Source organism: Cherax quadricarinatus, chromosome 2 (assembly GCF_038502225.1).
Source record: "Cherax quadricarinatus isolate ZL_2023a chromosome 2, ASM3850222v1, whole genome shotgun sequence".
NCBI classification, from domain to species: domain Eukaryota; kingdom Metazoa; phylum Arthropoda; class Malacostraca; order Decapoda; family Parastacidae; genus Cherax; species Cherax quadricarinatus.
In genome coordinates, this window is record NC_091293.1 from 60,359,531 (window position 1) to 60,384,016 (window position 24,486).

A 24,486-nucleotide genomic window follows, 5' to 3' on the forward strand; every position below is an offset into this window, starting at 1 on the left:
TGTTGTCGATCTTATTGTTAATTTGCGCAACTCCTGCTCTGCTACCAAACATAATATAGTAGGTTTTGTCAGTGTTAAGCGTAAGTTTATTGGCTGTCATCCAAGTCGATATTTTGATCAGCTCCTCGTTAACAATGGTGTTGAGGGTGGCAAGATTAGGGTGAGAGATGACATAAGTCGTGTCGTCAGCAAAGAGAATGGGGTTCAGGTGTTGGGATACGTTTGGAAGATCATTGATGTATATGAGAAAGAGCAGGGAACCAAGGACACTTCCCTGTGGAACTCCAGTATCAAGTGGCTGTGTTGTTGATGCTGTGTCTTTAATGGTGACATACTGATACCTATTAGTAAGATAAGATTTGAAATATGCAAGAGCATGGCCTCTTATACCATAATGGTCAAGTTTGTGGAGTAGGATGCCGTGGTCTACTGTGTCAAAAGCTTTTCTTGGGTCAATAAAAATTCCTAGTGGATTGATTACCAACTCCTGCACCAGGCAACACACTCAGCTGCTTTTTAAGAGCCTAAACTTGCTTAATACAGGTGTCCCATAGTTCGATCACTAGTGCACTCAGCTCACACACTGAGGTCCAGGGTTTGAATCTCTTCTGGTACGACTGGAAAACATTAGGGATGTGTTTTCATAAGATACCTGCTGTCCCTGTCCCTGTTTACCCATCAGTTCAAAATGGGTACCTGGGTGTTAGTCGACTGGTGGGGGTCGCATCCTGGAACAAAACTGACCTAATTTGCCTGAAATGCTCAGCATAACAAGGGGCTTTCTATATAGTAATACAGTGGACCCTCAGTTAACACTTGCATTGGATAATGCCAAAATCGGATAACGCCTCGCTTTGGCATAAAAAAATTGGCTTGGATAACACCTAAAAACTTGGTTAGGAGCTTTCGTCCCGAACGTGCTGAGGATGGTTGCACGCTTACATGTGATATATTTTGCATTATTCCATTGTTTTTAGTGCCTGAAACTGCTAAATAAGCCACCATAGGCCCAATGAAAGCTTCTAGTGCCAACCCTGTGGTAAAAAGGGTGAGGTGTACTATTGAATGAAAAAAGGAGATAATAGAAAAGTATGTGAGTGGAGTGAGTATCTCGGAGTTGGAAAAGTTATACAACCCCATTCAACCATCATTACCATCTTGCGCAACAAAAAGGCAATCAAGAAAGCTGTTGTTGCAAAAGGTGAAAGTGTGCTCACAACACAGAGATCACAAATATTCGAAGATGTGGACAGACCTGCATCCACTGCCCTCCTACCGTCTCATCACTCATCAACAATTCCACAATAAAGGTAAGTGTCATTTCAGTAATGTTTATTGTGCATGTATCATTGTTTTCTGTGTAGGGAAATGTATATTTCATGTAAAAAAAATGATTTTGTTAAATACTTTTGGGTGTCTGGAACGGATTAATTGGATTTCCATTATTTTTTATGGGGAAAATTAATTCGGTTAAAAGCTAAATCGGTTAAAGCCAAGCTCTCTGGAACAGATTAAAGGTGTTAAGTGAGGGTCCACTGTATGTCACTGATGTCAGCTAGGCATGTATACCATGTGCATGTACATGTACAAAAAATAGAGATATTATATTATAATATACAAAACATACATATACAACACATTTCACTGTGCCTGGAGTTTACCTGGAGAGGGTTTCGGGGGTCAATGCCCCCGCGGCCCGGTCTGAGACCAGGCCTCATGGTGGATCAGGGTCTGATCAACCAGGCTGTTACTGCTGGCCACATGCAAGCTGACATACGAACCAGAGCCTGGTTGGTCAGGTACTGACTTTAGGTGCCTGTCCAGTGCCTTCTTGAAGACAGCCAGGGGTCTACTGGTAATCCCCCTTATGTATGCTGTGAGGCAATTGAACAGTCTTGGGCCCCGGACACTTATTGTGTTGTCTCTCGGTGTACTCATGGCGCCCCTGCTTTTCATCAGGGAAATGTTTCATCTCCTGCCGAGTCTTTTGCTTTAATATGGAGTGATTTTTGTGTGCAGGTTTGGTACCAATGCCTCCAAGGCCTTCCAAATGCACATTATCATATACGTATCTCTCTCGCCTGCATTTGAGGGAATACAGATCAAGGACCTTCAACCGTTCCCAGTAGTTTAGGTGCCTTATCACACTTATGTGTAAGTTCTTTGTACACTCTCCAGGTCTGCAATGTCGCCAGCCTTGAAGGGGGCCGTTAGTATACAGCAGTATTCCAGCCTAGAGAGCACAAGTGATTTGAAGAGAATCATCATGGGCTTAGCATCCCTAGTTTTGAAGGTTCTCATTATCCATTTCATCATTTTCCTAGCAGATGAGGTAGATACATTGTTGTGGTCTTTGAAGGCAAGATCCTCTGACTTTATCACTCTCAAGTCTTTCACATTACTTTTCTGCTCTATTGTATGGTTAGAATTTGTGGTATACCCTGACACATTTTTAATTTCTTCAAGTTTTCCATATCTGAGTAGTTGAAATTTCTCTTCATTGAACTTCATATTGTTTTGAGTGGCCCATTCGAAGATTTGGTTGATGTCCACTTGGAGTCTCGCGATGTCTTCGATGGAGGTCACTGCCATGGTGATCCGGGTGTCATCTGCAAAGGAAGACACGTAGCTATGGCTTACATCTCTGTCTATGTCAGAAATGAGGATGAGGAATAGAATGGGAGCGAGTACTGTGCCTTGTGGAACAGAGCTTTTTACCATGGCTGCCTGGGACTTTACTCTGTTTACTATTACTCTTTGTGTTCTATTTGTCAGGAAGTTGTAGATCCATCTACCAACTTTTCCTGTTATTCCTTTATCCCGCATTTTGTGTGCTATTACACCATGGTCACACTTGTCGAAAGCTTTTGCAAAGTCTGTGTATATTACATCTGTATTTTGTTTATTCTGTACAACATCCAGGACCTTGTCATAGCGGTCCAGTAGCTGGGACAGGCAGGAGTGACCTACTCTAAACCCGTGTTGCCCTGGGTTGTGTAACTGATGGGTATGTAGGTGGTTGGTGATCTTGCCTCTTAAAACCTCCTCAAAGATTTTTATGATATGGGATGTGAGTGCTATCAGTCTGTAGTTCTTTGCAATTGCTTTACTGCCACCTTTGTGGAGTGGGGCTATGTCTGTTGTTTTTAGTGTGTGTGGGATTACCCCTGTGTCCATGCTTCCTCTCCATAAAATGCTGAAGGCACGTGATAGGGGCCTCTTGCAAGTCTTGATAAACACGGAGTTCCACGAGTCTGGGCCTGGGGCAGAGTGCATGGGCATGTCATTAATTGCCTCTTCAAAGTCTTGTGGAGTTAGAATAATATCCGAGATTTTTGGGATGACCAAATTTTGAGTTTCGTTTATAAAGAATTCATTTGGATTGTTGACCCTTAGAGTGGGCAGTGTCTTGGTGAACACTGAGTCATATTGAGACTAGTATCTCACTCATTTCTTGGCTATCATCTGTGTATGTCCCATCCTGCCTAAGCAGGGGCCAAATACTGGATGGTGTTTTTCCCTTAGATTTGGCATAAGAGAAAAAGTATTTTTTTTTTTCAATTTCCTTTATGGCTTTTAGTTATTCCTGTGATTCTTGTCTCCTATAAGGTTCCTTCAGCTTAAGTTCTATATTTGCAATTTCATTGACTAGTGCCTCCATTCGTATTTCAGATATATTGACCCCATTCAGCAGCTCTGTGACTCTTCGCCTTTGTCTGTATAGGGAACATCTCTCCTCTCTAGTTTACATGTTCTCTTTCTTTTTCTTAATGGAATGTGTCTTGAGCAGATCTCAAGAACCAAAGAATTCATTTTTTCAAGGCAAATGTTCAGATCTGTGTTGTTTAGGAAATCTTCCGAGCTTGTTTCATTTAGGACATGGTTTACTTGATCCCACTGTATGTTTTTGTTATTGAAATTAAATTTCATAAAGAGACCTTCATGACTGCTGGCATTTTGGTGGTCCAGAGCCCTGTGCATACATATCTGTACCTATATTATGTTGTGATCTGAGTGAATTGTCTTTGATACAGTTATACAGTGGACCCCTGGTTATCAGCCATAATCTGTTCAAGAAGGTCGGCCGATAGCCGAAATGGCCGATAACTGAATTAATATTTCCCATAAGAATTAATGGAAATACAATTAATCCGTTCCAAACAAAAATATTCACAAAAAAATAATTTTTTTAACAATTATGTAAGAATTACATACCTTTACTGAAGGCTAATGCTGGCTTCTGGAAGATAGGGAGGAGGAAAGAGGGAGGAGTTAGTGTTTGGAAGGGGAATCCCCTTCCATAAAGACTTTAGGTAGCAAAGGCTTCTCTGGGGTTACTTCCCTTCTGTCTTTTATTGCCACTAGGACCAGCTTGAGTCAATGGACCCCTGTCTCACAAAATAACTGTCCAGAGTGCTCTGTTTCTGGCATCTCTTTAAGAGTTCCCTGAAATGGGACAGCCTTTTGTCACTAAACATGTTGCAGATATGGCTTGTTTCAGCTTTGTCAGGGTGGTGTTTCTTTACAAAGGCTTGTGCCCTAGTCCACATTGCACATACCTCTTTAATCTCTGAAGAAGGCAACTCCTTCACTCCCTCTTCCTCCGTCTCTGAAGCAAGTTCCTCAGCTGCAGTCTGTTGCTGTTCGAGATGAAGCTCTTGCAGCTCTTCAGTGGTTAGCTCTTCCCTGTGGTCCTCCACCAACTCTTCCACATCCTTGCCACTCACCTCCAACCCCAGGGACTTCCCCAGTGCCACAATAGAGTCCACAGGGTTAGGGTCAGCTTCAAACTCTTCAAAATCCCTCTCTTGGACACAATCTGGCCAGTTTTCTCCAAGCGGAGTTCAAACTGCAGCACTTGTTCCAGGCATTTTCTTTGCAAGACCTTCATGCAATTGCTTTGCCTTCTCACAAAGGATTGACTCCACAACACTCTCTCCCACTAATTCTTTTTCCTTAACCCCTTCAGGGTCCAAGGCCAAAATCTGAAGTGGTGCCCCAGTGTTCAAGAATTTAAAAAAAAAAATTTTTTTATTTTTTTTTATGAAATGGTAGAGAATCTTTTTTGTGAAGGTAATAAAACAAAAAGTACGAAATTTGATGAAAAATTGACGAAATTATGCTCTCGCGAATTTTGATGTGTCAGCGATACTTACAAATTGCCGATTTTGCCGACTTTGACTCCCATTTTAGGCCAATTACATTATTCCAGTCGACCAAATTCTTAGCTATTTCACTAGTATTACTTCTATTCTATCGATTGAGCATAAGAAATCTCCAAGTCAACTGTTTTAATTACAAAATAAAGTGATGGGAAATTGGTAATTTGGCCAATTTAATAACACAAAGTTCAAAATATTCCAATTTCAAAATAGGGTCCAGAATAAACAATGTAGGTATTCCTGGCACTAAACTAACATTTCCTCTGTTCATTAGTTACGTTTTGAGGCTTTACAAATGAATTCCATTTTGATTTTTTATTCACATAATGAATTTTTATTCACACCAAAAAATAGAAGATTTACTGTTATACAATACTGTAATAATTGTATAAATATCATCATCACATTTGTGAATGTATATTAGACCCACCAGCTGGCATGTATTAGACGTGTGAGGTCGTTTGTTTACTCTTAAACATCGGCAAAAATTTAACATTTCCGCTACTTTGAGCTCAGTTTCAAGCCATTTCCAATGCTAAAACCAATCAAAATCATCTTTATTTCTGTAATATGTCTTCCATTCTATCAAATGAGACCAAGAAATCGCAAATACAACTATAAAAAACATGAAAAAACACTGCAAAGTCGCTCTTTTAATCGAAAATCATGGTCTGTTTTTTTTCTCTCATTATACACAGTGTGTTGCAGGATTTGTTTTATGTGGTGCACACATACCACATAGATGTATTCTCTCATATCTAGGCCCAAATGTAACAGTTGATCAGAGTGAGCCGAGCTCCTGGCGTAGATCTACGGTTTGGACCCTGAACGTAAAGCCGTAGATCTACGGGATGGACCCTGAAAGGGTTAATCTACAATAATAATAACTTTTCCATTTCTTCCATTATTGGTGGCCTTTGTTTAGTTAGAAAAGTTACTCCTTTTGCAACATTAGCATCTTTGATTTGTTCTTTCTTTTCCAGGTTGGATGTAATTGTTGATTTATTCTTGCTGTACGTCCTGGCAAGTTCCATCACCTTCATACCACTCTAAAAATTTTCTATCACTTCATGCTTAAATTCCATGGTGTTTCTCACTTTTTTTACCACAGGAACTTTACTAGGAACTTTCTTTGGAACCATCTTTACTTATTTCACAGTTGCACTGCAAGAAAAACCACTAAAAACAATGGTAAACAAGCAAAACGTTTGGATGTATGAGCAGAAGTTTCCTCAGCCACCGAGAGACAAAGCCAAACTGAAGCGCAAGCTGCCCCAGCCGGCGGATGGACGTATCCAAAACTGCCGATAACCGAGCAAACGGCCGATAACTGGGCGCCGAAAAACCCGCCGATAATCGAGTTGGCCAATAACCAAACCGGCCGATAACCGGGGGTCCACTGTATTACGTACCAGATCGTCATTGTTAGTGAAGATAAGGTCCAGTGTATTTTCTAGTCTTTTAGGCTATATTATTTGCTGGTTTAAGGTGAATTTGTTGCAGAGATTTAATAGTTCGTGTGTGTGTGAATTTTCATCTGAGCTGCCTCCCGGGGTGATCTCTGCTAAAACACTGTTTGCTATACTCCTCCATTTTAGGTGTCTCAGGTTGAAATCTCCTCGTAGTAAGATGTTTGGGGCAGGAGTTGGGAGATTTTCCAGACAGTGGTCAATTTTCTAAAGCTGCTCCTGGAATTGCTGGGAAGTTGCATCTGGAGGGTTGTATACTACCACAATGATAAGGTTTTGGTTTTCGATCTTTACTGCCAAAACTTAACTACATCATTTGAGGTGTTTAGTGGTTCTGTGCACAGTGACTTTGTGACATACAGGCCAACCCTCCTCCCCCTTGTTGCCTGTTTAGTCTGTCGCATTGGAATAGGTTATAACCTGAGATCCATATTTCGCTGTCATAATGATCCTTAATGTGGGTCTCTGTGAATGCTGCAAACATTGCATCTGACTCCATGAGCAGACTCTTGATGTAGGGAATTTTGTTGTTTTTTGACGGCTTTAGACCCTGTATGTTTGCAAAGACAAATGTTGTATTGGTGGAATTTAGGGGGGTTTTATTTGCTGGCTCTAATATCTGTTGTTCTGGGGTAGAGGCCAATGTCTGTGCCTCTGCTCCATAAGTGTTTTCAGATGTAGGATTATTGTCATTTCTTGCCAGTCTTTTTTCCCTTCTGGCCCTAAAAAACCTCTGTCCCTGGAGAGGTTGTGGCTCCTCTCTTTTGTTTCCCATAGTCTGGCTGGTCTGTATCTTCTAGTCCCCTTTAGAAGATGTGCTTGGCAGTATGCATTGTAGCATTTTCTTTCATGGATTGATGAGTGACACATTTCTGGGTGAAATAAGTTGCAAAAAGGGAAGCTGTACTCTCCTGTTGTCATGTGGGTGCGGCATTTTTTGGGATGGTCAAAGGTGAGTGTCCCACCTGTTTTACCAGATATACTGTGCCTGCAGATACCCAAGGCATAGTATTTACATAGATTGTACTTCTGTTTGCTAGGATTTGTTGTAGCTGCATTCACTGCTGGTGCATTTATTTTTCCTGTTTCTTCAATATCTTTTACCCCTGAATGGCCTACTACATACACAGAACATTATACCCAAATTTAACCCTCCTCTCAAACTCCTCCTTGATAACTACAACAGAATGCACAGTCATAACACAAGGCACAAAACACTTTGATATCCCTCACGTCCATCTCTCCCTATGCAAAAACCCTATGCACATAAAGGGCCCGAAGATCTGGAATTCACTGCCTGAACATACAAAAGGGCCCCTGCCTGCAAATCAATTTAAGGTTCTACTTAGAAATCACCTCATCACCCAAAATCAACCAGACAAACACTATATGTTATCACCTACCAGTAACTCAAAAACTCCTAAATAATTTACAACTGCTCAATTATTTAAGCATTACTTCAAACTTAAAATTATTTAAATTTCATTACTGTAAGTTGTGCTAAATTGTAATACTTTAATTTTTATATACTTCATCTCAACTATAAATTCAATAATATGTACTGTAAACCACTAGCTACCTCTGTTGTAATAAGAAAAATAATGTACTACAATAAAACTTTACTACTCTCTATATCTCTAGTATTAAGTAGTCTGTAAGCATTTGGTTTAGTCTGCCCAAAATGCCCCAGCATGATAGTGGCTTTCTTTGTACTTAACATATCAAAACTGTAATCACATATTGTAAACACTGCAAAGAAATAAAATCTCTATCATTATCTTTAATGCTCTCAAACTATCTCCACTACCTCTACCCTCCTGACTCACTACTTCAACTTGTATCCTATTCTACTGATCTATAATAATAATAATAATAATAATAATAATAATAATAATTAATATCTTCATTTCTATAAGTATATATATGTAAAAGGTATACAGGCCTAGCAGACATCAATGACATACTACTATACAGAAAGACACTTGTTATGCGGAGTATTTCGGGCAAATTAGGTCAGTTTTGTCCCAGGATGCGACCCACACCAGTCAACTAACACCCAGGTACCCACTGTACTGATGGGGAACATAGACAACCGGTGTAAGGAAACACGCCCAATGTTTCTACCCTCACTGGGAATTGAATCCGGACCCTTGCTGTGTGAAGCGAGAACTTTACAAGGTAACTTTCCAATGACCTTTTGTCAACTCTTTATTAGTTTATTATTGTGACCACTTGTTATGCTAGTTGATAAAGTTAGCAAGTCTTCCTTGTCAATTATTTTGTATTCTTTTTATTATCTTGAATGTGATCTTGTTTTCCCTTTTCCTCCTATCAGCCAATGCCTTCCAGCCTTTCTTCATAACTTACACTTTGTAAGCAATTTTGTAGCTTATCTTTGAACTGTTTGTAACTTGTTAAAATGGTTTTGAACACCAAACTAATGATGCATATTAAACTTTTGTTCAACATATGTTGCAAATGGCTTTTTCAGCCATTCTCCAACCTGACACCATATCTAAATACTATTCTGAAGTTGATCAGTGTTATATAGGCATTTTCCCCTTCATCATTTGTGTAATTTTCCAGTGACACTTTTGCCAATGATGATTCCTAAGTCCCTTTTTTTGATGTCTCTGGTGTTTGGTGCACAATCTGTATTCTATGGTAGAACTGTTTTCAATTTCACCCATTTTTATTACATGTCACTTATAATCCACTTGCTTAATCCATCCAAGTCCTCCTGTAAAAATAGTCATTTCTGAAGCTACATCAACTGTGCCCTTTCTACCTACACACACCATTTCAATAGTCATTCAGTTCACTGTGTCATTACAACATACTCCAAAGGACTCTAAATATTGACCATGGTCTGTATAATGATGGGTATGCAGTGGTATGAGATACCCACACAATTGTAAAGAAACAAAAATTAGTTATAACTGCATTTATTTCCTTATTACCTGAATAAAGACTCTGGTGATGGTTACTCAATTGGGGATCATGTTTTCTTCAGGTATCCAAGGGTCTTGTGACTGGGTCCTTAACCCGTAAACGGTCCAAACGTATATATACGTTTTTTCAACATTTGAAAGAATGTAAAAAAAGTAGATCTTTTTGTTTTTCTACATTTGAAAATGTGTAAAAGAACTTTGATCTACTTTTTTTTTTTGTTATATTTGAAAATATGTAAAAAAAACTTGGATCTACTTTTGCAGCACTTCACATGTGAACGTAGATCTGCTTGGACCATTTGCGGGTTAAATATTTTTAGCTAAAACTCACCTCATCTCTCTCAAACAATACTAACCCAACACTATGCTATACAAAAAAAAAAAAAAAAGGCTCATCCAACTCTACCCGTGTTCTTCTAGTCATTCTCAAACTTCCACAGAAAATTAATTACTCATCTTGTGCCATTATAATGCTACTGAAACCCGATTAACTTCCTGTTTCTTCACCATCTCTTAATAATCGTTCCATAACTTGAAGACACAGAGCCAACGTGAAACTGCTTATGAAATCTCAATTAAGATCACTGACTCAGTCTAAAGTATTAATGCATACTTAAAATTGTACTACATATTTTAATTTAGCTACCTCTCTGTTTTATATTAATGCACACTTAAAAATGAACTACCGTTCACTGAGCTACCTCACTTTTTTTGTACATTTAAAAAAAAAAAAAAACTCCTACTCAATGACCTATGTCCAGTTCTTAGGCAGTCTGTAAGCTTTAGGATTAATTTGCTTGAAATGCACTGCATGCTAGTGGCTTTCTCTTGTGCTCAGCAATATTTTATTACATGTAAACTACATTTTACATACTGCAGAAAAGGAAGAAAAATATATTGTATGAATTCCTTTCTGTGTCTGGGCCTATTCTGCCTTTACACAGCAGCAGGAGCTTCTCCTGGTTTAAATATGTATGGTACCTTGAGTTTGCAGATGGAAAGGGTACAACATTACAGAACAAACTGATCTCTGGACTGTCATTGGTAGTCTATATATCTATGCTTTGTCAGGGTAGGCCCGTATGTGAATAAGTTCATAAAATGACCTGCTGTCACTTGTTCTAATGCTTATAATTGAATGCAAGGTCAGAGATTTCTGGCATTGTAGGATGGTGCCATTCCTTTTTTGGCAGGTTTATATATAATGGTGGGGAAAATTCTCAGAGGTATCTGTAACCTAACAATCAATTATGTATATCATTTTTCATTACATAAACTAACCACAGTATCTTTATTTTGACACAGTAACAAATATTTTTTATTTAATATGAAATGCTACTTCCTAACAGTTCCCATGTGGAACTAATCTTTCAGAAATGTTACCACAATGCATATGGGGAAGACAGCAGCAGAAAAGTTATTAATGCAGTAACAGCCTGGTTGATCAACCCTGATCCATCATGAGGCCTGGCCTCAGACTTGGCCATGGGGGTGCTGACCCCCCAGAACCCTCTCCAGGCATACTCCAGGTATGACTAAAAATTTATATAAATATTTGGTCCTAATGTAATCTGGCTTGCTTTACTCTAACCTTAACACGGGACTCCTGTGCAGCATCCTTCTTTGTCTCCAACACCTTCAACACTCCTCCAGCGGCATTGGCATACGCAAGGAAGAACAGTATGCTCATCCGTGTGGCATCCGTCCCTGATGATAAATATATGTGTAAGAATGTTTTGCATAATTTTTCTCTAATTAAAGTATTTTTCTCTGCTTAATCAACATGATATTAAAAAATAAAAAAATTGAATTTTTTTCTTTGCTAAGGTCACAATGTGTGTTTACATAATATGATTGGTAAAAAGAAAGCCACTATCATGCCAAGGCATTTCGGGCAGATTTAACCTAATATTAAAGACCACTGTATAACATACAGTAATGTGATTTGGATGCTTATATACAGCAGTCCCCCATATCCACACTTACTACTGTGCAATCTATATCTACAGGACCTTAAATTCCAATATTAACCTTGACCTAAAATGCTTTCTTGATAGTTGTGACAGGATCCACAGGCAAAACACCAGACACAAACATCTCTATGACATTCCCCGTGTTCGACTAAACCTTAACAAAAATTCAACGTATTTCAAAGGACCTAAAATCTGGAACACCCTACCTGAAAACTCTAGAACTGCAGACACATTCATCACTTTCAAAACTACAGTTAGAAAACATATTATCTTCCTGATACACCCCGACAACTAACTACATAACCACCTGGCGGTTCACAATTAAATTCACTCACCCACTGACTATAAACCCAGAAATACTAATCTTAATCTTAAAATAATAAATCCTAACTAGTCATAAGTTTGCCTATGATACTCCAATATAGACACCTTGTATTGTGCCAAAACAAAAGCATTCACACTGCTAAACTCACAAATTATGATGTAGTCACTTAGCCTTAATACCATAATCTGTAAGGACTTAATGTTAAGAATTAATCTAAGTCTGCCCGAAATGCCTAGCCATGCTACATGTCCTAGTGGCCCCCTCTGTAATTAGTATTTTATAACATGTAAACCACACAATACCCAAAACCTGTAAATCCCATTAAGCAAAATTAAGTTATTTTTGGGCCAAGGTAAACTGTGGATAACTGAAATTGCAGATATCGAATCCATGGATAAAGAGGAAAGTGAAGAAACTGAAGGTAAGGCTGACAGTGAAAGGTACAAGTTGTTACTGGAAAAAAATCATATCGATGAATCTTTCTTAATTGCATTTTTATTCTAATGCATTTGTGTTTAATTATGTTACAATTACTATATGCATATCATGGTGATAAATTAGACACATGTGCAACTCTTGGGTATCTTTATTGAGGAAACGTTTCGCCACACAGTGGCTTCATCAGTCCATACAAAGGAGAATCTTGAAGAACAGGAGTAGAATGAGGTAATCAGTCCCTCAACCTTGAGTCGATGTGGTCAGTCCATCAATCTAAAATAGAATACGGCATACGTGCGGAGAAGGAGCTTATAAACCGTTGGTAGGAGAGGTGCAGCAGTCATAGGCGGTGTCACATTTGTTCAATGTGGAAGTAGGTCGTGCCCAAGAATTAGGCAAGCGAAGAATTCCCAAGTATTAAGATCCCAAGAAGTTGCAGTGTCTGACTGATTACCTCATTCTACTCCTGTTCTTCAAGATTCTCCTTTGTATGGACTGATGAAGCCACTGTGTGGCGAAACTTTTCCTCAATAAAGATACCCAAGAGTTGCACATGTGTCTAATTTATCAACATGTCGGTTCTCTGAACCATTCATCTACAAACCTGTCAGACACTGCAACTTCTTGGGATCTTAATACTTGGGAATTCTTCGCTTGCCTAATTCTTGGGCACGACCTACTTCCACATTGAACAAATGTGACACCGCCTATGACTGCTGCACCTCTCCCACCAACGGTTTATAAGCTCCTTCTCCGCACGTATGCCGTATTCTATTCAAGATTGATGGACTGACCACATCGACTCAAGGTTGAGGGACTGATTACCTCATTCTACTCCTGTTCTTCAAGATTCTCCTTTGTATGGACTGATGAAGCCACTGTGGCGAAACGTTTCCTCAATAAAGATACCCAAGAGTTGCACATGTGTCTAATTTATCAACATGTCGGTTCTCTGAACCATTCATCTACAAACCTGTCAGACACTGCAACTTCTTGGGATCTTAATACTTGGGAATTCTTCGCTTGCCTAATTCTTGGGCACAACCTACTTCCACAATGAACAAATGTGACACCACCTATGACTGCTGCACCTCTCCTACTAACGGTTTATAAGCTCCTTCTCCGCACGTATGCCGTATTCTATTCAAGATTGATGGACTGACCACATCGACTCAAGGTTGAGGGACTGATTACCTCATTCTACTCCTGTTCTTCAAGATTCTCCTTTGTATGGACTGATGAAGCCACTGTGTGGCGAAATGTTTCCTCAATAAAGATACCCAAGAGTTGCACATGTGTCTAATTTATCAACATGTCGGTTCTCTGAACCATTCATCTACAAAGCATATCATGGTGCCCCGTGGCATGGGGGTTAAAGTTCTCACTTCACGCAGTGAGGGTCTGGGTTCAATTCCCAGAGAGGGTAGAAACATTGGGTGTGGCATGTTTCTTTACACTGATTGTCTATATTCAACCATCAGAGGTACAGAGGTAGAAAATAGTGATACTGTTGGAGACAGTGGCGGCTCGTCCATAGGAGCTGCAGAGCTGCAGTCCCCCCAGATGCTCATTGCCAGAAATATGACTTTACCAAATATCGAACTTAAACTGAAGGAATCTTACAGGAGACAAGAATCACAGGAAGAACTAAAAGCCATAAAGGAAATTGAAAAAAAAAACAAAATAGTACTTCTTCTCTTATGCCAAATCTAAAGGAAAAACAACATCCAGTATTGGGCCCCTGCTTAGGCAGGATGGGTCATACACAGATGACAGCCAAATGAATATTTTATGAACAAAACCCAAAATTTGGTCATCTCAAAAATCTCAGATATTATCCTAACTCCACAAGACTTTGAAAAGGCAATAAATGACATGCCCATGCACTCTGCCCCAGGCCCAGACTCATGGAACTCCATGTTCATCAAGAATTGCAAGCAGTCCTTATCGCGTGCCTTCAGCATTCTATGGAGGGAGCATGGACACAAGGGTCATCCCACACACACTAAAAGCAACAGACATAGCCCCACTCCACAAAGAGGGCACTAACATCCCATATCATAAAAATCTTTGAGAGGGTTCTAAGAAGCAAGATCGCCAACCACCTAGCTACCCATCAATTACACAACCCAGGGCAACACAGGTTTTGAGCAGGACGCTCCTGCCTGTCCCAGCTACTGGACCACTACGACAAGGTCCTGGATGCTGTAGAGGATAAACAAAATACAGATGTAGTATACACAGGCTTTGCAAAAGCCTTTGACAAGTGTGACCATGGTGTAATAGCACACAAAATGCATGACGGAGTAATAACAGGAAAAGTTGGTAGATGGATCTATAACTTCTTGACAAATAGAACACAAAGAGTAATAGTAAACAGAGTAAAGTCCCAGGCAGCCATAGTAAAAAGGCACAGTGCTCACTCCCATTCTATTTCTCATCCTCATTTCTGACATAGACAGAGATGTAAGCCATAGCTCCGTGTCTTCTTTTGCGGATGACACCCGAATTAACATAGCAGTGACCTCCATCGAAGACACTGCGAAGCTCCAAGCGGACATCAACTAAATCTTTGAATGGGCCACTCAAAACAATATGAAGTTCAACGAGGAGAAATTTCAACTACTCAGATGCGGAAAACTTGAGGAAATTAAAAATGTATCAGGGTATACAAGAAATTCTAACCATACAATTGTGCAAAAAAGCATTGTGAAGGACCTGGGAGTGATAATGTCAGAGGATCTCGCCTTCAAAGACCACAACAATGCATCTACCTCATCTGCTAGGAAAATGATAGGATGAATAATGAGAACCTTCTAACTAGGGACACCAAGCCCATGACGATTCTCTTTAAATCGCTTTTTCTCTCAAGGCTCGAATACTGCTGTACACTAACTGCCCCCTTCAAGGCTAGCAAAATTGCTGACATGGAGTGTATACAAAGAACGTTCACGGCACACGTAAGTACAATAGAGCACCTAAATTACTGGGAATGGTTAAGTCCCTTGATTTGTATTCCCCGGAATGCAGGCGAGAGATACATGATAATATACACTTGGAAAATCCTAGAGGGATTGGTACTAGCACACGAAAATCACTCCCAATGAAAGTAAAAGACTCGGCAGGAGATGCACCACGAGTACACTGAGAGACAACACAATAAATGCCCGGGGCCTAAGACTGTTCAACTGCCTCTCAGCTTACATAGGGGGGATTACCAATAGACCCCTGGCTGTCTTCAAGAAGGCTTTGGACATGCACTTAAAGTCAGTAACTGACCAACCGGGCTGTGGTTCATACTTCGGTTTATGTGGAGCCAACAGTAACAGCCTGGTTGAGCAGGCCCTGAGCCATCATAAAGGTTGGTTACAGACCAGGCCACGGGGACATTGACCCCCGACACCTTCTCCAGGCATACTCCAGGATGTGCACTATTGACCATCCCAGAAAATACTGCGCCCACATAAAAACAGGAGACTGTAACTCTCCTTTCAGTAATTTTTTCCACCATGAAGTATGTCGATCTTCAGTCCAGTAAAGACAATGCTACAACATATACTGTCAGGCACACCACCTAAAAGGAACAAGAAGATACTGATCACTCAGACTATGGTCAACAAACCAGGGTAACCAAAACAACTCCAGTGATGGAGGTGTTTTAGTGCCAGGAAGATAAAAAGCTGGCAAGAAATGACAAATCTTATACCAACTCAAATCACTTCTAGAGTGGAGGTAAAGTCAGTGGCCTCCACTCCAAAACAACCGATATTAGTGCCAGCAAACAAAGCCCCCGCCCACACATATACATACCATCAATACGACATTTATTTTTGCAAATATACAGGGTCTAGTCAGCAACGAACAACAAAATTACTTTAACCAGTGGACTGCTCACATAATCAAACGTAACGTGTGCAGCTTTCACAGAGCCCCAGGTAAAGGATCCTTTAACAACGAAATATGGATCCCAGGTTACAACCTATAGAGACTCGAGAGTAAACAGGCAAAAAGGGAGGGTTGGCTTGTATGTCACAGAGTCGCTCATTTGTTTGGAACAATTCAACACCTCAAATGATGTAGTTGAAGTTTTGGCAGTAAAGACAGAAAACCAAAACCTTGTCATTGTTGTTGTATACAAGCCTCAAAATGCAACTTCCCAACAATTCCAAGAACAACTTTTAAAAACTGACCACTGTCTCGAAAATCTTTCAGCTCCTGCCCCACACATCTTGCTACTGGGGCACCTAAAATGGAGGACTGTAATAAATAATGTCTTAGCAGAAATAACCCCAGCAGGCAGAAAATTCACACACACATGAGCTATTAAATCTTTACACCAAATTCACCTTAAACTAGCAAATAACCTAGAGTTTACCTGGAGAGAGTTCCGGGGGTCAACGCCCCCGCGGCCCGGTCTGTGACAGAGCCAACAAGACTAGAGAATACACTGGACCTCATTTTCACTAACAACGATATGATACAAAACAAGAAGCACGAAGAAGACCAGAGCTGTCGTGAGATATTGCTGCACACTAACAGCACCTTTCAAGGCAGGTGAAATTGCTGACCTAGAAAATGTACAGAGAACCTTCATGGCGCGCATAACGGAGATAAAACACCTCAATTACTGGGAGCGCTTGAGGTTCCTGAACCTGTACTACCTGGAATGCAGGCGGGAGAGATACATGATTATATACACCTGGAAAATCCTAGAGGGACTAGTACCGAACTTGCACACGAAAATCACTCACAACGAAAGCAAAAGACTTGGCAGACGATGCAACATCCCCCAATGAAAAGCAGGGGTGTCACTAGCACGTTAAGAGACAATACAATAAGTGTCAGGGGCCTGAGACTGTTCAACTGCCTCCCAGCATACATAAGGGGGATTACCAATAGACCCCTGGCAGTCTTCAAGCTGGCTCTGGACAATTATTATTATAGTAAAAAAGAAGCGCTAAGCCACAAAGGCTATACAGCAGACACTGGACAAGCACCTAAAGTCGGTACCTGACCAGCTGGGCTGTGGCTCGTACGTTGGTTTGCCTGCAGCCAGCAGTAACAGCCTGGTTGATTAAGCTCTGATCCACCAGGCCTGGTCACAGACCGGGCCCCGGGGGCGTTGACCCCCGGAACTCTCTCCAGGTAAACTCCAGATGGGAAGGAAGAAGGATGAGGAAGGATGGAAATACTGGAAAAGGATGGGATGGAGGAGAGGAGAAACATAGGCAACTGGCCCAACCACTTTGGTGCATGTGGTACCGAGGTACTGCAGGCGTAGATGGAGAGGAATGAAAGACGTCGGTACTTGGATCACAAGGAGGGGATGGCGATGGCGGCGGCAGGAGCTGGGAAGGTCAGAAGGCAGCACGCATGAGGAGTTGTACAGGTGACAGTCGGCTGGAGGCCCGTTATGCTATTGACCCAGAGCGTAGAGACAAGAACTTCGATCTTGAGAGATGGACAAGTTCAATCGGGTGATCAGGGTGTATCCCAGGAGCAGTAAGGATACTGATCATTTTGGCAGGGGTGATAGGATGTGCGGGACTACAGACGAACTTAGTATGTTTATTCTTGAGGAGTCGGACTAACACCCGGGGAATCAGCTCATTAAGAAACTGACGAGTGGTGAAGAAAGTGATTCCAGGTATCGAGATGGTGGGACAGTCATCATCAGTCAGAGGCAGGCGAAGTCGTTGCTTTGACAGGTTTAGTGTTAGTGGAAGACGAGGACGCTGCTCGTGTCTTGACAAATGTGGTGGCTGGTGGTGGAGGTGGTTTCTCATTGGTGGAGGGAGGTGGAGGCACCTGGGGCAGCGAGGGCTCTGATTGGTTCCTGGCAGTGGTGGCTGGAGGAGGCGGCGGTCTCTCATTGGTGGATTGCGAAGTAGAGCGGGTAGCTTCTGCAGAAAACATATCTAGCAAGTCATCTGGTGCCTCGAAGCTGACGATTTTTTAGAATTATCTTCAAAACATCGGCTGAAGCAGGACTAGCTGGGAAGTTGAATGAGGGCAAGAATATCATTCATAGTTGTATTGAAACAACCCGGGTTAGCTGCATTTTGCATGTGTGCATACATCATGCAGTAGTAGAATTTTGTTGAAATATCTGACTCTGATAGGTTAGTATTAAACCCCTTCAAGAATATTCTATTATTTCACATACACTTTTCAAATTGCACCAAAGTGGTTGGGCCACTTACCTTTTATATCCTACCTCACTCCTCCCTCCCACCCTTTTCCAATATTTCTATCCTTACCCATCTTACCAAAGGCTCTGGTCATAAGAACAGAATTTTGTTGAAATATTGTCTGGTAGAGGAGAGGCGGTGAGTGGTGGAGGCTGCTGAGTGGCTTGTAGAACCTTGGTGGTGGTCGTCTGTAGCTTAGCTATAGCAGCATAAGTAGGAGAGTTTCTTGTAGTCTTCTTCAGGTCTTCCTTTAGTTTCTTTGAAAGGATCTCCTTACAAACAGGACATTTGGCTCCCAGAGTATGGTGGTCACTCTTACAGTTGACGCAGGTGGGAGCAGCAGTTGAGGTGCAAGAACGAAAGTCGTGACCTTCAGACCCGATACTGGATGTGATTTTTGCCCTAGAACTGGCATAAGAGAAGAAATATTTGGGGTTTCTTTAAATTTTATTTATTGCTTTAAGTTTTTTTTTTTGTGTGTGTTTCCTGTATGACTCCTTAAGCTTAAGTTCAATATTTTCTTTTTCCTCTGGTCAGTGCCTCCTTTTGTATTTCAGATAGACCGGCCCTTTAGAACAGCTCTGCGATTCTTCACTTTCGCCTGTAGAGGGAGTATCTCTAGTTTACATCTTCTATTCTTTCTCTTAGGAAAATGTACCATGAGCATACTTCGAGTGCCAGAGTTAATTCTTTCTAAGCACAGGTTCAGATCCATTTCATTTAGAATAACTTTCCAGCGTGTTTCGTTTAGGACATGGTTAATGTGATCCCGCTGGATGTTTCTGTAACTGAAGTTGAATTAGGTGAAGACACCCCTCATATTTAATCTCATTTTGCTGGTCAGGAACCCTGCGCATGCATGTCTGTACTACAATTATGTTGTGATCTGAGTGTATTGTCTTTGATACTGTTACATTTCATACCAGATCATTATTAGTAAAAATAAGGTCAAGCATATTTTCCTGTCTTGTTGACTCCATTATTATTATTGTTATTATTAAAGATTACCCGATATTCTCCCGGCCCGGGCCTTTTCCAAGTGGTGGCTCGCCCTTGGCTCCCTGTCTAGGGAGTGTCTGAGACCTAAGTCTGCCATGGGAGGAGGCACAAGTACCTCCTCATCGTCGGGACCAACTGTCCCCAGGCCTAGCCACATTCCCCGCCCTCACGGGGCTCATAGGGAGAGGCTAGGCCTCTCTGGTCTGCCATCCCTGCCCCAAGGGGGCTAATGGGAATGGCAGTCTTGTGAGCTGCAAGCTCGGGCTCAGGCACCTACCCTGCCCTAGGAGAGTTAGGCATGGTGTCGATGGACACCATAATTGCTGGCTTGAGGTGAATTTGTTGCAGAGATTTAATAGATCATGTGTGTGTGTGAATTTTTATCTTAGCTGCTTTCTGGGGCTATTTCCACTATAATACTATTTACCACATTATTGCATTTTAGATGTCTTAAGTTGAAATCACCCAGCAACAAAATATTTGGGGCTGGGGTTGGAAGATTTTCCAGACACTAGCCACTTTAAAATAGCTGTCCTTAAATTGTTGGGAAGTAGCATCTGGAGGCTTGTATACAACCACAATGACAAGGTTTTGGTTTTTAATCTTTGCTGTCAAAACTTCAACTATATCATCTTGGTCATCTTATTCTTCTCCATAATAGGTGCCCAAACCACCTCAACACTATCCATAGTCAGCCCTTTCAATTATTATTTAAGTTTTTAAAATAATTAATATTTGAAATAACTGTAACTGCAGATCAATGTTCATAATTGCTTCTAAAGTGTCAATATCGTTAAGTGTGGAACACAAAAAGTCTCAGTCCTATTGTAAATGAAAGGTTCATTTACCTCATATTTCAGAAGTTACATTAATTCAGTCACCCCCACAGACAGGTGAGAAATATGTTTTTTACCGTCTCACGTTAAAAAAAGTAACTAACATACAGGAGCAAATCTTTATAGCACAAGTGTCTAATTAATTAACTTACCAAATGCAGCCTTGCAGGCAACATCTATTAGTTGCAGTGAAGCCTCACAGGACATGTGTTTCCTCATGAATGTGTCTACTGTCTCCCCGTCCAGCTGGGCAGCATATGGGCTACTGTAAGGGTCTGTGATGGGCACCCTGGCAGCCATGCGTTCAACCTGGGCCAATTCAATTCAATTCAATTCAAAGTTTATTCTCTATAAGGATTACAATGCTGAGTTTACAGAATTTGGTTATTGTGTGGTTTACATGTAGTAAAATAATGATTACAGAGTGTACCACTAGAACACCTAGCATGGCTAGGCATTTCGGGCAGACTTAGTTTAATTCTTAATTTTAAAATATTACAAATTATGAGGTAAGTTGGTATTATGGCTAAGTGACTAAATACTAGTTTGTGAGTTTAGCAATGTGAATGCTTTTGTTTTGGCATAGTACATAGTTTCAGTATTGGAGTATCACAGGATTCATTATTTTAAGATTGAGATTAATATTTCTGTTTATGGTCAAATGGGTGAGTGAGTGTAAGTGTGAACCACTAGGTGGTATTCGTGTAGTTAGTTGACCCCCGAAACTCTCTCCAGGTAAACTCCAGGTAAACAGGGTGTATCAGGGAGATAAGATGTTTTCTAATGGTAGTTTTGAAGGTGATGAATGTGTCTGCAGTTCTAGAGTTCTAAGGTAGGGTGTTCCAGATTTTAGGGCCTTTGACATACATTGAATTTTTGTAAAGGTTTAGTCAGACACGGGGAATGTCGTAGAGATGTTTGTGTCTGGTGTTATGCCTGTGGGTCCTGTCACAACTATCAAGAAAGCATTTTAGGTCAAGGTTGATATTGGAGTTTAAGGTCCTGTAGATGTAGATTGCACAGTAGTAAGTGTGGATGTACTGAACAGGGAGTAAGTTTAGATTTATGAAGAGTGGGGGGGTGTGTTGCCAGGGATGGGATTTAGTGATTATTCTTACTGCAACTTTTTGTTGGGTTATTATTGGCTTTAGGTGTGTTGCTGCAGTTGATCCCCAAGCACAAATAGCATAGGTGAGGTATGGATAAATAAGTGAGTGGTATAGTGTGAGAAGGGCAGTTTGCGGCACGTAGTATCTTATCTTGGAGAGGATCTCAACCGTTTTGGATACTTTTTTGGTTATGTGTTGGATATGGGTGCTGAAATTCAGGTTGTTGTTAAGGTATAGGCCTAGGAATTTGCCCTCATTATGTCTGGTAATTAGAGTGTTGTCGATCTTAATGTTAATTTGTGCATCTCCTGCTCTGCTACCAAACATAATATACGTAGTAGGTTTTGTCAGTGTTAAGCGTAAGTTTATTGGCTGTCATCCAAGTCGATATTTTGATCAGCTCCTCGTTAACAATGGTGTTGAGGGTGGCAAGATTAGGGTGAGAGATGACATAAGTCGTGTCATCAGCAAAGAGAATGGGTTTCAGGTGTTGGGATACGTTTGGAAGATCATTGATGTATAAGAGGAAGAGCAGGGGACCAAGGACACTTCCCTGCGGAACTCCAGTATCAAGTGGCCGTGTTGTTGATGCTGTGTCTTTAATGGTGACATACTGATACCTATTAGTAAGGTAAGATTTGAAATAAGCAAGCGCATGGCCTCTTACACCGTAATGGTCAAGTTTGTGGAGTAGGATGTCGTGGTCTACTGTGTCAAAAGCTTTTCTTAGGTCAATAAAAATTCCTAGTGGATATTCCTTATTTTCCAATGCTGTGTAAAGCAGATCTAGCATTTTTATGATTGCATCATTAGTGCTTTTATTTTTCCTGAATCCAAATTGGCAGGGGTTGAGTATGTTTTGTGCCGTTATAAATGAATATACATGTAGTCTCCTGTGCACGAGTTTCTCAAAGATTTTGCATAGCAATGGTAAGTTTGATATTGGCCTATAGTTGTTTAAGTCTGTAGGGTCACCACCTTTATGTATTGGTGTATACTAATGTCTTTCTCAGTTATCACTCACTTATTCTAACATGAATCCTACAGGCTCCAGTTTACTTACTCTCATGTCAGTAATAATATTTTGCAGATGGTTTATTCTAAAAGTTATATAATAACATAGCACCTGAATCATACATATTTTTATTTTACGAATACTGTGGAAATTCTTTTTATAATTTTCCTAAATGTTAAGTATATAAGTGTAAATGAACAATATAATGTGTGTAAAATTGTGACGCTAATTGGACCCCTTCGAGAAATTTTGAGGAAGGGGGGGGGGACCAGCGTCGCGGAGGAATACATGAGGAAAGACGCAGACAATATGGCGAAGTAGTAGTGGTTGTGTAGTTGGTGGAATAGTTTAGTGTCATCGAGGCTGAAAATGGTGGTAACGACTGGAATCGAGGATTAGAACTTACTTTAACATCCTCGGTTGTGATAATTGTACCAATTTCGTGGGAACAACTACAATATAGTTGTGTGGATGAAAAATAAGAGGACGCCAAATTTTCAATGAAGCTCACCACATGTATGCTTACCCTTAATTAGCAGTATATACTGCCTTGGCCAATGCATATATCAGATACGGAAGCATTAGGATGTGATATATCAACAATAACTGTGGTAAGTTAATGTCTAAAATTTGGTATTTGTAATTAGGGTGATAATATTATCGAAGTGAGAAATTTTACCCAGTCTCTGCACCATATTAAATGTCTATAAATCTTGTGGACCCTGTAACTCTATAAATTCAGGTCAAGAATCAACTTATACAGTCCACAATCTATAATTTTCCATTGTTACTGGTTTTATTAAATGATAATAATTACTGACAGGTCCAACTTTGTGTGAGTAGTTTGGAGTACCTGGCCATGATGGAGGTTCATGTTGTGACCCATTGTGCCTGAAGTTCACCTGTCTCCGAGGTACAACTACCATCAGTTGTACCTGGCCCAGATTATATGCATGTAAGAATTCGGGTTAATGCCTATGAACCGCATGCACATAATTTCTCACAAATATCAATTATAAATTAATGCTGATGCAACAGTGCATCACTGCATACAAAAGTTTACTTGTTCATGTTTCATGCAGAGGCCTCACTGTTGGCAGCCCTGCAGTCCAAACTCTGAAATACAACCATCTTAAATAAACATTAACCTTAAAGGCCATTGCTGTTACCAGAAAAAAAAAAAATCAACTTTCAGATCTTTCATAGCTTCCTCTCAAAAACTACAAATAAATTAAGGAAAACACTGTAATACTACACAGTGCGCTTGTATCCTAGTTCTAACTTTCATATTAGTCAGCTTTCCTTTTGCGTCTGCACGTAAGATGTACACAACCATAACTGATTTCATATTTTTATTTTTTTTTCAAGAACAAGGTTTCCACTGCTAGCTTCCGCACTGGACAGACGCTCCTGCTCCCGATTGGCTGCTTTGCTCCTGATTGGTTGCCTTGCGATCCCAGTGCTGGGAGAGGCTTTTGCTGAGTTTATTGATGGAAAACTGCACTGAACTTCATGTTTCAAGAAGACCTTGCCTTATTGGTTGATTCTGGACACTCTTCATCTTGGCTCCAGGATTCTTTGCGTCGCTGGCTGCTTGCCCCTGGGAAGACCGTTGGCCTCTGCACTCCTGCAGCTGGTTGAAGTATTCACACCTCATCCTAACTGGGTGTCGTCTGCTGGCTACATTGTTTCACAAGCTACACTTCCACACCTCTGCACTTTGTGTATGGGTAATCCACTGGCACACCATTACCCATACCCATGTTCGGTTGTGACAGCATCTCTAAGAATAAGACAGCTTTTTTTAACCAATATCTTTTTGTGTGACACGGGTTTAGCTCTGTTGTGCCATAATCTCCTTAGAGGCAAGTCAAGCCTTCTTCATTGAGGTGGTTAAAGATCCCCACACAGTGGATCGGCTTGACTACATCGCTCTGGAGACACCAGCACCTTTCTTTCCTCTCTAAGATTTTCTTTTTTTTTTCTGGATCGGCTGGACTTGCTCCTGCGTCGGTGGG

The 24,486-nt window shown here is 40.7% G+C and overlaps 1 protein-coding gene across 5 annotated transcripts in view; it reads right to left on the reverse strand.

The window, feature by feature from the left end:
* Nucleotides 1-24,486, reverse strand: part of LOC128701146 (probable flavin-containing monoamine oxidase A) — a 165,196-nt gene that overhangs the window by 57,569 nt on the left and 83,141 nt on the right. For all 5 annotated transcript variants that reach the window (XM_070088586.1, XM_070088600.1, XM_070088593.1 and 2 more), the window contains exons 5-6: nt 20,497-20,653; nt 11,174-11,289 (exon numbers count right to left, since the gene is read on the reverse strand). In XM_070088586.1, the coding sequence (XP_069944687.1) occupies nt 11,174-11,289; nt 20,497-20,653 (273 nt within the window). The remainder of the gene's footprint in view (nt 1-11,173; nt 11,290-20,496; nt 20,654-24,486) is intronic.